This window comes from Serinus canaria, chromosome 11 (genome assembly GCF_022539315.1).
Source record: "Serinus canaria isolate serCan28SL12 chromosome 11, serCan2020, whole genome shotgun sequence".
In the NCBI taxonomy this organism is placed as follows: Eukaryota; Metazoa; Chordata; class Aves; order Passeriformes; family Fringillidae; genus Serinus; species Serinus canaria.
Genome location: NC_066325.1, coordinates 12,725,742 through 12,742,645, shown reverse-complemented (window position 1 = coordinate 12,742,645; position 16,904 = coordinate 12,725,742). Strand labels below are relative to the sequence as shown.

The following is a 16,904-nucleotide window of genomic DNA, read 5'->3' as shown; positions in this document are numbered from 1 at the left end:
GGGGCGGCTGCCTCCGAAGGTCGCGGGTTCGAGGCTGCGTCCTGCCTCCTCGCGCCGAAATCAGCGAAATAAGCGATATATCGACAGAAACAACGTGCATGGGGTTGTTCCTCTCTATTCTCCCTCTCCCTTCTTAGTAAGGGCTGACTCTTGCTGGCAAACCCCGTTTGTGAGCTGATTCCGTGGGAGGTAAAATGAGGATAACGAATTCATGCCCATTTTGCATCCTATGGTCAAATACACAACAAACTCACAGCCAGCAGGTACTCCCACCATCACCTGCACAATGGTGTCCTGAGGCCTTATAGGGATTCGCTGTGTTTGGTCCCTTTGGGCACACACACGATGGTCCTAAAACAGATATTGCCAATGACATGGGGTTTGTTGGGCAAAACCTGGGAACTGGGAATTTTGTGGACCCACAAGACAACGGCCTGCTTGTGTAAGAGATGATGTCTAGGCCTTGCTACTGTTCCGAAACATCACCTATCATACCTTCAAAGCTGAACAGATTTTCCCATTAATACAGTCTCTATTTCCAAATTTTCCTGTGTAAAAAGCAATTCCCAGGCCAGAGGCAGCACTGGCACCGGCTGTAGCTGCTCCTCCCAATCGCCAAGTGTGTGCAGGGGGTCAGGGTACATTCCTGCCTGTCGCTTCAGTTTGAGGGGAGCACTTGTTCCCGGCAGGATGCCTTGTCCTGGTATGACGGGTGTCCTGATGGGATGGGTGCCCTGGTAGCGTGGCCGTGCCACCCCAGGTCTTTCTGAGCCCTTCCAGGCTCCCGGGGCATCTCTCCAGACCGGGGGGAGTCCTGTTGCGCCCGGAGACCGGCTCCAGGACGGGATGGGGGAACAGCCGCCCTGAGGGGCCGGGACCGGGAAAGGGCAGAGCCAGGCAGATACCGAGGGCGGCGGGGACAGGCGGGGAGCCGGGGCCGGGCGGGCGGCGGTGTGCGGGCAGGCAGGTGGCAGCAGATCCCTGTGGAAGGGCTCGGCTGCACCGGGAGCGGAGCCGCCCGGAGAGACGCTCCAGGGGCGCGACACGGGTCCTCTGCCAAGAGGACAAGGGGTGCTGTCCCCTCTGTGGGTGCCCGTCCCTCTACACTGGCCGCACAGGGCTCCTGTTCCCTTGCCCAGGATGCGCAGGGTGTTGTCCCCTCTACATCAGACGCCTGTACCCTCCATCCTGGGCGTTCATCCCACGAGCATAGCACCTCATCTCTGTGCCAGGGGTTTTAGACTGGATATTAGTCAAAATACATCACTGAAAGTCTTGTCAAGCACTGGAACAGGCTGCCCAGGAAAGCAGGGGAGTCACCACGCCTCGAGCGATTTAAAAAACATGTACATATGTCACTTGGTTTAGGGGTGGGCTTGGCACTGCTGGGGTAGCAGCTGTACTTGATGAGCTCAGAGGGGTTTTCAAGCCTTTCCAAAAATTCTATGACTGTATTTTCCATTTGCACTGGGTACATTTTCCCTCTGCCCCGGGTGCAGGTCCCCTGAGGGCAGGGTGTTATTTCCCCTGTGCACACGCGCCTGTCACCTCTGCACCAGGTGTGTTTGCTCTCTGCGCTGCGTGCACGTCCCCTCTGCACACAGCGCTTGTCCCCTCGGCACAGGACGATGTCCCCTCTTCACACAGCGCTTGTCCCCTCGGCACAGGACGATGTCCCCTCTGCACAGCGGTTCCTGTCACGCGGTTCCTGTCGTCTCCTCTGCACACAGTGCATCACTCCTCCGCACAGGGCGCACATCCTTTCTGCACGGGCCGCGTGTCCCTCCTGCACATGGTGTATGTCAGCGCCACGCAGGGTCACGGACATCCACCATCCCCCTGGGATTCTCACAGCCAGAAAAAGCGGAACTGAATGCAGTGCCATGGGCAGCTGCAGGGCTGCTCATCTGGGAGTGCACCCAGGACTCCCCTGGGTGCCATGGGGGGATCATGGTCACCTCAAACCACTTCGGCAAACTGAGCTGGTATTTTCTTGGCGGGGCTGGATAAAGCACATCAGCGTCTTCTTGGATCAAGCAAAGGCTCTCCTCACCCTCCCACTGTATAAGAGCTGTCCACAGCCTGAGAGCACTTCCTGCTTCATCAAAAAGCACCTTTTTTAAAATAGAAAATACTCTTGAGGGGACCAGAAAGCCCCCACCCACCTCACTGAGAGCAGCTGCAGGCAAGGGCAGGCCCTGGATACATCCCTGACCAGCTCATTCTGCTGGTCCTGTGGCTTTCCTTGCCCCAAATCCCTCCTGGGAGGCAGGAAATGGCACCAAGGCTGAGGGTCTCTGCCAGACAAGCACACAAGCAGAACCAGGAGCAGGCAGGGCAGGCTGGCAGCGGCAGGGTGCAGAAGTGCGTGCCCACGTCCCACCCTGGCACGCTGCTGGGAACAACAGGGAGCGGTTGATGCCTGGGGCGCTTCCTGCGAGGGGAAGCCCCATCCTCACCCTGCTTTGTTTCTGGTGCAGGATGAGGGCCCTGGCCTGGGGGGCTCAGTCTGCAGCCCCTCCGCCACAGTGGCCGGGGTCACAGCCCTGCTTCATATGGCTCCAGTGGCAGAGCCATGCCAGTCTTCTTTCCCAGCAAAGCGTCTTCCCATGGGATTGTTTTTTAAATGTATTTAGGGCAGGGCAGACCCTTAAAACCCATTTCCAGCACTACACCTCTGTTGCAACAAGCAGTGCTGGGAGGCTGCTTAGGCAAAGACGCACTGATGCAATAAGGCAGCACATTTAAAAGGCAAATGGGTGCTGAGCAAGGTGCTGCTTTTCTCACTGGCAAAGTTGGGTGCTGAGCAGTCTGGGCACCCTCTGCAGAGCCATGTGCTGAAGCTGGGCAGACTTTGGGGGAAAGGATGAGACTGGACCATCCTGGATGCCTGAAACATCCCTGAGAACTGATATTGCCATGCTCCCACTGTGCACACACCCCATCTTGTGCCACCCAGCCTAACAGAAAGGATTATGTGGGTACCCAAGTGACCAATTTTTTCTGGGTTTGAAATTTATGGTGCCCCTGCTGCCTTGTCATCAAGGTCTGCATGAGATTTTCCTGTCAGGCAGAGCTGTCCCATTTTCCAAAGAGGCACAAAATGGGTGAGGGAAGCATGGCTGGGAACTTACATCTGTGGTGGGGCACACCCAGGAGACGTGTATGGACAGGCAGGTGCCTAAAAAGTGACTCTTCCACTTGGCAGAGACTTTCGGAAGCAAAACACATCCCATGCATCTTCCCACCACCCTCCCTCCCCCATCCCAGCAGCCAGCCCAAATCCAGACAGCCAAGCACTGTATTCATGGCTGTGGTTACCTGCCCTCCTGCACCTGGAGGTCTTTGCAGCTTTAAGCAAGGTGCTTCCCAAAAATGAGCTGGAAAGAAGTGCTTGGAGGTTTTGCCCACAGGAGGAGCCAGGCACTGTAGCTGCAGGTATTTGGCATGGGAGGCTGCAGGGGAAGTGTCCCTTTGGGGATGGATCTGCTCTTCAATGGATTGGGGGTTGCAAAGCATGAGCTCTTGAGGAAGGGAAGTTTGTCCCCACTAGAATTTGTCCAAGTGCTTTCCAGGAGCAGCTCAGGGCAGGTATCTTGCCAGTACTCATCACCCTCCCACCCGCCACGCTTGATCCCACAAGATCTTTCAGCCAAAGGAAGCCCCTAACATGGTGCAGAGGCACCTGCCATGAGGCCAAGGAAAGGCTGGAAGGGACTAGAGCCCCTCCTTCCATTGTTTGCCCACACCTCTGGCTGTGTCACCCGTCCTCCCTGGGAGACCAGCACCTTAAAGATGCCCACACCAACCCCACATGTAGGATGAGGTCCATCCTGTGCCCTGTGAAGCTCCTTTTCTCCCTCAAGGAAGGTGCAGAGCCCAGTTAAAGAAGGATAGGGGATGTTTGGGCGCAGTCCTCTCCCACCCTGCAGCGACAATTCGGTGCCCCAAGTGGCGAAAATGGTCAGCCTCGAACCCATCCCCACAGCAGCACTTGTACCTCCAGAAAAATTCCTTTATTTCCATCCAGTTTCACCACTGGTACAGAAAATACAAAAGAAGAAAAACAAAAACAAAAAAATAGGCTTTTCTGTGCCCCCCACCCCCGTCCCCAAAGCGTGCCGACTATTTACAGGCAGAGGTGAGCGGCTCAGTGGCAGCAGCTGCACTTGCTGCTCGTCGGCTCCTTGCACACGCAGCCCTTGGCGCAGTTGCTGCAGCTTGCGGGGCAGCAGGAGCAGCAACCTGGGGGGGACACAAGAGTTAGGAGGTAGGTGGAAGGGACTGGGGTTCTGTGAGGCAGGGGGGCAGGATGGAGAGTGGGAAACACCACCTCTGCATGAGCAGGGCTGATGATCCAATGGGTTGGAGTTCTCCATGAGGGTCCTACAGGGTGGGAGCAGCCCCCCAGAGGGGAGGGTGTGTGTGCGTTGCAATGGGCCAGGGGAAGAGGGAAGGATCCCATGAAGGTCCTACAGGGCAAGAGAGGGAGTGATGGGGTCTCCATGGGGTTGTCTACAGGGTAAGAGTTGGGACGTCCCCATTGGGTCCGACAGAGCAAGAAAGAGCTCCCTTGTGGAACAGAAAGGTGTCCGTGGAGTCCCACAGAGCAAGGAGGTTCCCCTATGGAGCAGCGAGGTGCCCAGGGAGTCCCACAGCACAAGAAGTTTCCCAACGGAGCAGAGAGATGCCCGTGGATGTCCCATAGGGCAGCGGCAGCTCCCTCCAAAAACAAGGCCGGCTCCCCCCTCCCTGAGATCCCAACTCACTCTTGCGGCAGCTCTGGCAGCGGCAGTTCTTGCACTTGCAGGACCCTGCGCAGGAGCAGGAGTCACCTGGAGAGCGAGGGAAGGAGAGCGGGATCAGCCAGGAGTCGGGCAGCCGGGAGCTAGGCGGGAGGCAGCCGGGACAGGACGGGGCACTTACCGGCGGCACACGTGCAGTCCTGGGGGTCCATGGCTCGGCTCGGTTTAGCTCAGTCTAGTTCGGCTCTGTTCGGCTCGGTCGGGTGGGGCTGGCAGAGGTGCAGACCAGGGCCGGTCGCCCGCTTTTTATGGGGCAGGACGCGGGGCGGTGCTGGCGCTGCGCACGGTGCGGCGGGGCCGCCGGCACCGGGGCCGTGCTCACCGGGGGCGGTGCCGTGCCGTGCCGTGCTCACCCCGGGGCCGTGCTCACCGGGGGCGGTGCAGTGCCGTCCTCACCCCGGGGCCGTGCTCACAGGGGGCCGGGCCATGCCGTGCTCACCCCGGGCTATGCTCGCCCTCGGGCCGTGCTCACCGGGGGCGGTGCCGTGCCGTGCCGTGCTCACTCTCGGGCAGTGCGCACCCCGGGGCCGTGCTCACCGGGGGCCGTGCCCTACCCCGGGGCCGTGCTCACCGGGGGCCGTGCCCTACCCCGGGGCCGTGCTCACCGGGGGGCGTTGCTCACCGCGGAGCAGTGCCGTGCCGTGCCGTGCCGTGCTGTTCTTACCCGGGTCACGGACCTGCCCCCCACCCCCTGTCCCCGCCCGCTGCGGGTAGGCCGGGGTGTCCCACCTGCACCCCGCTCCCCGGCAGATGCTGCGCTCCGGGGCACCGAGACGCTGGAATGCGCGGGGTGTGGGGGTGACAGCACTGGCACGGCACTGCCACCGCGTCCTGCGCGCTTGGGACAGCCCCGATGGGGCTGCCCCATGTGTCCAGGGCTGTGGTGCAGTGGTGCCCCCACCTCAGGGGTGGCTGTGGGGTGCATGGGGCTGTCCCTGAGGATGAGACTGTTTCAGCACCCTACTGGAGAGTGGGATGGCACTGGTCAGCCCCCATGGGGCTGGAGTGCTCAGATGGCCTCCCAGGAGGGATGAATCATAGAGCACCCTGAGTTGGAAGAGACCCCCAAGGCTCATCACATGCAGCTCCTGATCCTGCACAGGACAACTCCAAAAAGCGCACCATGTCCTTGAGTGTGTTGTCCAAAAACTTCCTAAGCCTGGCTTGGTGCAGTGACCACTTCCTTGGGGAGTCTGTTCCAGGGCCCGACTACCTTCTGGGTAAATAATATTTTCCTAATACCCAATCTAAACCTCCCGTGGCAGTTTCATGCACTTCCCTTGGGAGAGCATGGGGATGCAGTGTGGTAGCTTGGCATTGCCAGCTAGGAGCTGCTGGGAATCACTTTCTCATCCCTCTGAGTTTTCCACCTTGTCACAAGGTTTATGTGCCAGGGGGCTTCCACCACCTCGCACGTGCCCGTGGCCAGTTCAACATCCAGAATGGCAAATAGTAGCTGGGCCAGGGCCAGGCTGTCCCCACGCCTGCACCCCCTGCTCTTGGTGGTGTCCCATGTGGGGCAAGCCTGGGTTCAGAGCTGGTTCTGTAGATGGGTCCATCCCCGTGGAGCCTGGGCCAGCGGGCTCTAGGACCAGGAGAGGTTCAGTGACCCGGGCGGTGGTGCCAGGGAACGAACAGCTCGTGCTTGTTTGCAAAAGCACGGAGTTGTTTCTTTCCTGGCAGTGTTTGCCAGCAGCAGTGAGGCGAAGCCAGCAGGCATTGCACACGCCACTTACTGAGCTGGAAGGAGAAGAGGTGGAATAACCGAGCACGTGTGGTGTCACTGCACATAAACACGGGTTGAGAATTAACTTCCCTCCCTCCTGGACAGCCCCAGCGCAGTGCTTCGGGAATGTGCTGCACCCGCGGGCCCCCCCTCCAGCAGGGCGGGTTCTGCTGCACCCATGGTTGAGGAAAAGAGAGCCCTGACCTGCCAAAATGCGATCGTGCACCCCTGCACGGGGCCATTCCAAAGGTGAGGGATGACTGTGCCGAGCCAAAGCTGCAGGGAAAGCAGGGGATTTCCCAGATTGCTAGGAATCCTGCATATCACACATGGAGGGGCTGTGCTGAATCCTGGGACACGTTGTCCTGGGCCCACATCACTGTGAGCGGGAAAAGGCAGCGCAGCATCCCCACAGAACTGTTTGTGAAGCTGTGATGGGAAAAGAGCCTGGAGAATGCCTGATTTCCCAATCTGAGCATTTCCACTACATAGTGAGGTCATCCCACAAGCAGAGCAGGGAGGAATGAATGAGTATCCCCTGAGCCAAGGCCATGCCATCAATGGGGAGAGGAGAGCTCAGAGGGGTCTGCTGTATTATGGCTGGTGTTCCAATTTCCCAGGGTATGGAGTTGTTAAACACAAGTCTGTCCCCATGTAAGAGGAGTGCCGTGTCCAATTCTATTTTATAACAGTCATAAAATAAGCAGCAGAGCTGCAGCTGCCCAACACAGGTCTCAGGGCTCAGAGTGGGGATGCTGGAACCTCTGTCTGCCCACCCCCTCTCTCCCCACCACTTTCCCTGAAGGCAGGGGACAACATCTGACAGCTGCTCTCCATCATACTGCCATGGGGCACAGGGATGAGCACAGCACAGAGCTATGGGGCAGGACCAGTGCAAACCCACAGGGGCCAGCAAAGCCAAACAGATTCTGTGAACTTTGCTGGTTAAACCAGATGTTTGGTGATAAATCCCATTAGCAACCTCCCCTTCACTATTGTTGTGAGCTCACCATTGATGTTTTTGTATGGTTGGCACTTATATCTCTCTGGGTTGGAAGGAATAAAGATAACCCTGCTCTTTGCAGAGCAGAGCTTAGTGTGATTGCACCACGCCTGCCACGTCCTGCCCTAAATTCAGCTGACATAGGGGTGGCCTTTGCACCTGCCAGAAGTCTGGGGTGATGGAGACATCTCAGATACCCTGAGGGAGGAGCCCTCCTGGAGCAAAGGGGTATCACCTAGCACTGAGCAGCCTGTCGGCAGGGGTGCAGTGCTGTAGGCTGTGCCAAATCCCTGACCGAGTCCTGGTGGTGGTGACTGGCTGGGTCAGGAAAGGTTTTTAACCCAAAAAGTGACCATGAGGAGTGTGGGGACAGGAAGAGTCTTTCATGTTCCTGGGAAGCAGCAGGATGGCACAGGGCACCTGGTGTGCAGCATTCTGGTAGCAGCATGGCTGTGCTTGGGCAGAGTGAGCATCACACACTGACATGGGCATTGCAGGCATCACATACCATTGTTGGCTTTGCACCCTGGCATAGGCATCCCATCCCATCGTGGGCATTCCACCCCATCACAGGCATGGCACTCCATCACATCCCATCACTGGAATCCTGGTATGGGCATTGCAAACCACAGTGGGCATCACACTCTGGTTTGGGCATCATGTCCCATCACAGGCACTGAACCTTATTGCAGGCAGTGCCCCCTGTTGTGGGAATCACATCCCATTATGTGCACTGCACCCCACAGTGGAGAACCAGGTCACCTGAGGCTCCCCAGGAGCACCCAGCCAGACTGGCAGAGGTGGCAGGGGGATAAGCAATGTGGTTCTACCAGCCAGTTCAACTAAACTGCCAGGAGGAAAATTAAACCTGTTTCTCTGCCACCCCACCTGCTGTAGAAACATTCCCCCTGGAAATGGGCAGGGCTGGGGTGCTTATTACAGAGAAAGCTTGTAATAACGAGCTGCTCATTAGCCCCGAGGATCTCTGGTTGGAGGAGACAGCATGGGATTTGCCCCTGGGCAACAAGAGGGTGGTGGAAAATTCCCTTATTGTGTAGGGAAAGTGTTAAAACAAGAGTCAGAACTACTGGTAGGGAGAGCAGAGCCAAGACTAGAAGACAGGAGCAAAAATAAGACATGGGCTCTTTGCCATGACCTCCCACACACACTGTCCTCCCGCTCCCCAGGGAAACTGCCGCGCCCAACAGAAGTGCCAAGTTCCTCATGCACCTTTATATACATATCACTTTATTTAGGTAGCTTATTACATGTCAAAGTGACAAACACTAAAGAAATCTGAACACATATATAAAAAAAAGACAACAAACACACACAATAAGGTTATTCTTCTTTGGCCCCCCCTGATGTGCATCACCCCCAGATGTGCAGCCAGGGGTCCCCTATTTGCAGCAGCTGCACTTGGCGGAGGGGGGCCCCTTGCAGACGCAGCCCTGTGCACACTTGGCACATCCAGCTGGGCAGCAGGAGCAGCAGCCTGTGGGAGAGACAAAAAAAATTAAGGACATTCTCAGGAAGTCAGGCTGGGGCTCGGGAGGTCTCACTGTTTCGGAGACCTCCCATGTATTCATGTTGTTCCCTTTTAGCAGCATCCCTGCTCTTGGCAGTGTCTTCCAGGGTGTTTGTGCAGGCAGGGCTGGCACTGGAGGGGCAGGGGGAGAGTGTGGTACTCCTGGGGGTTCATCAGGGTTCCCCAATCCCTCTCTTTGAAATGCTCATGGCACACAGCTCTGCTGTGGGTGACAGCACCAAGAGCACCCAGAAGAAATCCCAGTGCCAGTTTCCTCCCCAGCATCCCCTTGTGCTGAGCCTGAGGTGCTACTGAGGGGAATGCTCAGGTTTAGGTGGTACTGAGTGACTTGTATTGCCTGGAGAGGGGGTGGGATTCACACTGTGCTCCTTTGGGAGGGCAAAAAACCTTAAGTGAGGAATAAAGTCGCCAGTGGCAATGCTAAGACTGATTTGATTCAGTGCATACACGGATGTGTAGTGAAAATCCCCCGAGTGTTTCTGCTCCCTCCGCCCCAGGGGGCTCAGGGATCCCTCTTACCTTTTTTGCACGATGTGCATTTACAGTTTTTGCATTTACAGTTGTCCCCGCAGGTGCAGGTGCCTCCTAAAACAGGGAGAAAAGGAGAAAAAGAGGTTGAGAAGAGGTGGTGGGAGGGGATACCAACAACCCAGAGATTCTCGGGGAACAGCACTGCCTGCCCTCCGAGCATCCACTGATGCTTCAGCCTCGCTCAGAGGGGAGGTTCGCTCAGAGGGGAGGTCACGGCATTTCCCAGCCGCTTTCCATTGAGATGCTCCCAGTGTGACACCGCAGTGCTGGGAGAGGACTTCAGCTGTTGGCCCAGCCCGTACGAGAGAGAACCTCGGGAATGGCGGAGGAGGCCGGCGGGCGGCAGTGTCGGTGTTCCCGCCGGGATGCTGCGGCTCCCGCTGCCCCCCGGGATGGAAGGAAACGCTGCCTTACCTGTGGCACAAGGGCAGTCCTGAGAGTCCATGTCTGGCTGGGCCGGGTGCCTGCTGTCAGACGCGTTGGGCGGCGGGAGGAAGCTTTGGCAGGACTCGCAGCCGCCTCCTATTTATCCTTGGCCAGCCGAGAGCGAGTGCAAAACCTCCGCCCCTGCAGCCTGCGCACGGCTCAGCCCGGCGCCTGCCCCGGGCGCTGCTGATTCACTCCCCGGGCGGCTCAGCGTGACCTGGGGCTCCCAGGCAGAGGGAGGGCTGTCGGGATGACCATCCTTCTCTGCTGAGATGTTGGAAGGGGTGCAGAGAACGGCCAGATCCCATCACACAGATGACACCTGTCTCAGGAGTGTTGCTGTACTCGACGGGGCTGATGGTGCACTCAGGGAGACCCCACAGTCCAGCCCTTGATTGATTGATTGATTGATTGATTGATTGATTGATTGATTGATTGATTGATTGATTGATGCCAAAATCAGTCTGCCAATCTGACTTGGGGGATACGTTAATCCAGGAAATGCCACCACTGCTAGGAAATCTCAGTCCCCTCCTCTCAGAGCTGGCACAGTGGGGTGATGGGGAGCTGGCACCACGATGTGACAGGGATTCAGTCTCTGCATGAGACCCTGTCCTCTGGTTCCTACACCCTTCCTGCAAGCAGGAGCAGCAACAAGCTGGACTGGACTGGCCAGAGCCTGCCATGCCCTCCCAGTGCCCCAGGACAGTGGCACCCACGTCCCCTTGGCGCCATGCATGGCACCTCGGGGCCCTGTCTCCTTCCCAGCTGGGTGCTCCATCCCACTCTTCTGAATTAATTTCCGTGTGTCATTAACTGGGTGTGCAGGGGAGGAGGGTGGCAGGCCAGCTGCCATCACCCTGGTCAACTCCTCCAGCGGGTTTTACCTACCAACTCAAAAGCACAGTGAGGGTTTGGGGTGGAAGGCAAAAAAAGAAATTATGCTTGCTGAGATTTTTGGTGTGGGGACAGTCTGCTTCATGTGCAGGAGGCATTGTCAGCTGTGGAGCATCCTTCCTGATCATTCCTGTGTTTCTGTGTGCTCCTTGGTGTCAGTGATAAACCATCCCAGCTGCCCCTTGCTCTGAGACTCCTTTGCCTTGGGGTTTTATCCCAGCTGGGCTTTTGCCTGCAGTACCTGTCTGAGGCAGTTTGTCCACGCTAATCCAGCCGAAACAGGGGCCCGGGGATTATTTTTACCACTCAGCTGTCTGGGCTTGTTGGGAGCTTGTTGGGTGACCTGATGGGGAGCATTGCCAGCACCCCGACTCAGTGTCTCCTCTAGCCTCTCCAGGCCAGTGTGGGAAATCTGGATGGAAAAGCCTAAGAAAGGCAGAGCCGATGGGCCCCTTCCTCAACTCCTCTACCCTGGAGCAGCTTGTCAGTGCCCTGACATGCCAGCCCTGCGGCCGTGTGAATGTCACACAGCTGCTGATGCACTGGGGCGTGATGGCAGGGGACGGTGCCAGGGAGCAGGCGCGTGCCAAGACTGTTATTGCTCCTGTGCGAGCAGGGAAGCACAAACATGGGAAACACGTGTAAATGGTCACCTGCCACCCTGTACTGTATTGGTGTCATGACAGAGGGGCAACATCTCCTTGGGATCTTGCATTTGCTCTGCTCCTTGGCTGCAATAATCAAGTACTCCTGTGGTGCAGTAATATGCCGAAGGAAATGCTTCCTGCTGTGTTGCGATGGATTAATGGTGAACAGCAATATCACTGTTGAGTCTGTTGGGTCTTCCCCCACTGCCTGGCACCCTTGGCCACACAGGCAAAAGTTGGCACTATTTTGGCACTATTGGCATTATTTGCCCCAGCTGGTGGTGGCCCAGGGATACAGTGATATGTGGCTTCTCCGAAATGGTCCCTCTCCTCTAGTCTAGGGGGAGGAAGGTGGAGCCCACACAAAAGGAAGAGAACAATCTCTGCCTTGAAAGGACAGGGTGCAGGAAAAGCTCTCCAGCATCTGTTCTCAATCAGACCCCAGCCCTTTTTAGTTTCTTTCCTCTCTTTCTGCACAAAAGAAAAAAACATCTTCCAGGTGATGTAGAACTGAGAGTCACGACTCTGGTAGATCCTACATTGCTCCCAGTCTATTCTGTAATTGATTTGGGATACATTCTATAATTAATTTGGGATTGGGCTGGAATAGTGGGTTGTCAGGCAGACACATACCAATCAGACACCTCCAGAAGCAACCTGTGATTGGGGTGACAATGATGAGCTGGGGACACCTTCCTGCTGTTTAAATACCCCCCATGATAAGGTCTTGCCAGCCTCAGTTTGCCTTCTGGACTCTGTCCTACATTTGCCTGGGGGTTCTCCATCATTTAAATGGGCCTGATGCTGCTCCCCAGAGCCAAGCAAAACAGGCAGGATCCCTGAACAGAATTTATTCACCATCCCTTGCCATACCAGAGCTGTACCCCTTGGCTCTCATGTCCCCTGCGTGGGATTCCTGGCTCTGTCCCCAGCAATTCCCCCGAGATTGCCAGGTGGATTAACAGGGGTGAGTCAGCGTGACGCTCCAGCGCTCCAGGCAGAGCTGGAGATGATGTTCACGGGGAGGATAGTGATGGCTGAGCATCACCATGGGCATGCCAGGGACAGGGATCCCTAGAAAGGAGAGAAGGAAGCTGACACCTTTCAGGACAGTGTGGCAGAGGCACCTGTTCCTGTGACACCTCAGGCGTCTCCAGCTGATTGCTGAAAGCCACAGGAAGGTGTCAGGGCTGGTGACTGGCAGTGACTCAAGGCTGGTGCCAGGCAGGCGAGGAGGGAGGCACAGCAGTCAGCTCCCGTGGAGGTGAGCTGGCACAGGTCTGCCCTGGCTCTCTGCTGAAAGACACGTGGCTCCAGTCACCTGTGGGCATGTCAAGGTGCATAATGGACCAGCATCAACCTCCAGCTGCCCATGGTGCAGCCACCCAGCACATCGCCTTCTGGGGACCCTGCAGACTACTACAAGCCTCCCCTGCCATGGCATGTGTCCCCCAAAGTGCTTGCTCTGGGCTCATCACCCTCTCTGGAGCAGTGATGGATTTGGAGACCCCTCCTTCACCCAGATAAAAGATCCCAGGCAGCCGGGGGGCTCCACTGGCAAAGCACAGTGTCTTGGTGGGTACAGACTGTGGGCAGGGATGCAGGGAGCCATGAACCCCATGTGGGCACAGCACCAGGACCCTGGGGGACAGTCCCTGGGCATGCCCTGCCCCTCACCATTGCCTTTTGCTTGCCGGGCAGATCAGCTCTGCCTGGTCCAGTTGCCTCTTTGTGTTGGTCTCTGGGCAAGAGAGCCATGGCTGGCCAGGGGCACCTGGGACTGGTCTTTTAAACCCAAATGGACAAAATAAAAAATATTTTAGCACCCAGCAAACACCCAGCACATGCAAGTGCTGAAAGCCAGCCGGAAGCCCTAGGAGTGATTGCTGCTTAGAAAGCAGGCTCAGCTTTGATCCAAATCTCAGGTTATTGTTTGCTGATGATAAACAAGTGTTTGAAACAGGGGAAATAGGTGCTGACGTAGTTTTATTTTGCTGGTGCTTGCCAGCCCTTTGGCAGAGGAGAAAGAAGGTGAATCACCCCTTGTCTGCCCTGGGAAGCCATTCTCAACCACTCCCCATGTGCATAGGCAAAGCCTTGGAAACATTTGGGAGTGAAACCGGATCAGTGGGGTGACCTCAGGCTGTGGAGACTTCTTTCTTTTTCCCAGAAAATTGGGAGCAAAGGCTTGTTCTGCTCTCAGTGGCAGACATTAGCTAAGCTCATTGTCTGTTCTCCCTCCTTGCATCTTCCTGGGAAGATGCCTGCTTCCCTGCCTGGACCTTGATTGCAGCTTTAGAAAAAAACATCCCAGCGACTGCTTCTCCAATATCAGCCATCAGCAAAGATGTGGCATATCCCATTTTTCTGGGGAAATTCCCTTCTTGGGGACTTGCTGGCTCACATCACATCTGTAACTGTAGGAAGGCACCTCCAGTGAGGGCCTGCTGGCAGTGGGAAGGGGACAGGCAGATTCCCATTAAGCAGGAATTGCACGGCGTGCAATCCTGGGATGCTTTCACAAGCCGGCAGCACTCTTTGATGTGGGCTCTTTGGGAGCCGCCTTGTGACCCAGCCGGCTGCGCTAGGGCTGGAACTCCTAAGGCTGGGATTATGAGTCGGGCTCAGCTGCTGGCTCATCCTATGGCTCCAGGCAAGGGCTTGGCCCTTACTCCTTATTTCTTATCTGCAATGGAGCTATCAATATTACCCTCACCTTGAAAAAGCAGCCTGGAAAGGGTGGGGATTTGCTAATTACTGATTTTTAGGAAGAAGGGAAAGGAAGAAATGCTGAATTGATGCCATGAACTGGGTCCAGGAGGATGAACTGACCTTGCAAAATTCCCGCCAGTTTTGGGGTATGCATCCTGAGAGACCCCAGCACAAGGTGGGAGCTCCTGCCTGGCAGGACAGGCTTTTGGGGCCAGGTGATGTGTGTTGGGGCATGTCTGGAAGATGAAAGGGCTGATTCTTCTTTTGATCATGAAATTCTCATAAATGTTAATGGGAATTACTTCGAGGTCTAACGAGGGTTGAATTGCAGCCCCCAAGGGAAGGAAGGGGATGAGGACCAACCAAGCTTTGGCTGGGAAATAAAAATGCTTGAATTTACCTTGTCCCCCACCTGTGAGAGCAGAAAATCAGTGGGTCAGGGGCTGCTCAGCATCCCTGCATGCTCTTCTGGGATAGGGGGTTGCCAGGTGTCCCCAACTTTGCCCAACACTGCTGGCAACCACATGATGGGCTTTAAGCATCACCTTAACTCTAGACATCATTTTAATTCACCAATCTAATGCTTTCCCAGTGTACAGCTTGGATTTTCTTTTTTTTTTCTTCTTTGGTTTTGTTTTTTTCCTTACATCTTTCCTTCCCTTTTGTGTCTTTCAGGTTCCCACAGACTTCAAACTCACCTGCTCCAACTACTCGCCGCCTCCCCTGGCTGAAACGTGACCCAAAGTTTCCAAGTATCGTTACCTTGGGCATATTTAATTATTATATTCCCCTTTACTTGCTAATTAGAAGCCAAGAGTAGAGGGGATGAGTAATTCCTTGGGACGTCAAGTACACACTTGCCTGAGCTTGCAAAGAAAACATCAGCCCCCTCAGTATAAAGGTGTGAAATAAAAGGATGTGCTATTTTCCTTGATGTCTTTAAACCCTGCTCCTGAGATCCAGAGATCCTTGTTGTCTATCTTGGGAATGATTCATGCAGCTGCTGTGCTGGATCCTGCCTCCCCCGAGAGCAGTGTAGCTGTAGAGGCAGGATCTGGCACAAGAGCTCTTTACATCCCCATCCAAAAGTGTCTCCCAGCCCAGGAATGGGCATGGGATGGGGGGGGGGAGAAATGCTGCTCCATCTGGGGCAGCAAACCTGGGATGGTAAAAGAGAAAAGCCCCACCAGACAGGCTCATTCTTCATTTTAGGGAGTAGTTAAGTGTGCAGATGGAATTGCTCATCCCTACCCACTCTCTCCAGCCATAATATCCCCCTCCTTGAAGGATGGGATGGTTATTTTTGCCAACATTTTCCCAAACTCAATATCTGAGCGCTCATCAGCGTTCCTCTACCAGGGAGATAAAGGCATAGTGAATTTTTGGTTACATTTGAAGTCTTTTCAAAGAAACAGCTTCTGGGTGTGTGACAATCTTCAAACCAGTTGTGCTGTCAGGTCCAGCTTCTCCATGCAACCTGTCTAGAAAGCCAGCAGCCTGTGCCAAGCGTATTTGATTATATAATCTGTATCTATATCTATATCTATATCTATATCTATATCTATATCTATATCTATATCTATATTTATATACATATATCCATATCTATATCTATTTTATTATATGATATTTTATTATATAATACATATTATATTAATTCATAGTGGCTTAAACAATAATATATTAAATTATTATAGTATATCAATTACAGTTAGTAGAAGCTAGAAAAAAGCAAACACTGGTCACAGAGCATTGCCTTGCCAAGCCTGTGCAGAGTAGCCAGGAAGGAAGATGGTGATGATTTCTTGCTGGATTTTAAGACCTGTGTTCTAGTGAAGAAGCTGAATAATCCCTCAACTACAGTTACACTAATCCTGGCTGCAAAGCAGGCCCTGTCTGTGCAGCAGTGAAACCCAGGGGCTTAGTGAGGATTTTATGAGATTCCCCCCTTGTAAAGGTTGCGAAAGGGAAGGACCCCTCTCCTGAGCAGTGCTCAGGACTCAGGACTGGATGCTGTACCTTTGGATGTAAATAAATTTTATTATATTTTATTATTTTATTTATAAATATATTTAATTTAATTTTATAGATGATGGGCTTTTAAACGAAGGGAAATGAATGTTAAAAGCCACGATTTCAATATTAAGAGTTTCAGAGCCAGCTGATTCAAAGTGGCAGCTGTAATTTAATTGTGTTGCAGACGTGCCAAACCCAATACCATAATTAGTGATTCAAAATAATATTTACAGCTCAAATCATACATATTTAGCAAGAAGTTGAAATTTCCATCTATTTACAATTTTACCAGCTTAAAAAGGTCTGTAAGCTCAGTTTTCCCCCATTTTGCTTGGGTGGGTTTGAAGAGCCTGGAAAGAGCAATGCTCAGCTTTGCTGGGAGAGGAGCTGGGGATTTTGTCCCCGCCCATGGCATGGGGGTTGGAACTGGATGATCTTTAATGTCCTTTCCAAGCCAAACTATTCTAGAATTCTGCGATTTTCCCTGTGAGGACAGCGGTGTTTGCTGGCCTACAGCAACACCCCATTGCGTGCCTGAGTTCATGCCAGCACTTTGCCTTTGTGCTCTGGTACCCAAACCAGCAGGAGGGAG

At 54.6% G+C, this 16,904-nt stretch overlaps 1 protein-coding gene across 1 annotated transcript; it reads right to left on the bottom strand.

Moving 5' to 3' along the window:
* Nucleotides 1-8,761: 8,761 nt before the first annotated feature.
* Nucleotides 8,762-10,195, bottom strand: LOC115484025 (metallothionein-1). Its single transcript, XM_030227425.2, has 3 exons — nucleotides 10,029-10,195; nucleotides 9,603-9,668; nucleotides 8,762-9,029 (listed from the first exon to the last, which is right to left on the bottom strand). The coding sequence occupies exons 1-3, from the start codon at nucleotides 10,057-10,059 to the stop codon at nucleotides 8,935-8,937; spliced, it is 192 nt and encodes a 63-aa protein (XP_030083285.1). The 5' UTR covers nucleotides 10,060-10,195; the 3' UTR covers nucleotides 8,762-8,934.
* Nucleotides 10,196-16,904: the final 6,709 nt, after the last annotated feature.

Coding starts and splice junctions, on each gene's coding strand:
- LOC115484025 (XM_030227425.2), bottom strand. CDS start 10,059: ATGGACTCTCAGGACTGCCCTTGTGCCACAG. Junction 9,669..10,028: donor GGACTGCCCTTGTGCCACAG/GTAAGGCAGCGT, acceptor TCCCTGTTTTAG/GAGGCACCTGCACCTGCGGG. Junction 9,030..9,602: donor ATGCACATCGTGCAAAAAAG/GTAAGAGGGATC, acceptor TCTCTCCCACAG/GCTGCTGCTCCTGCTGCCCA.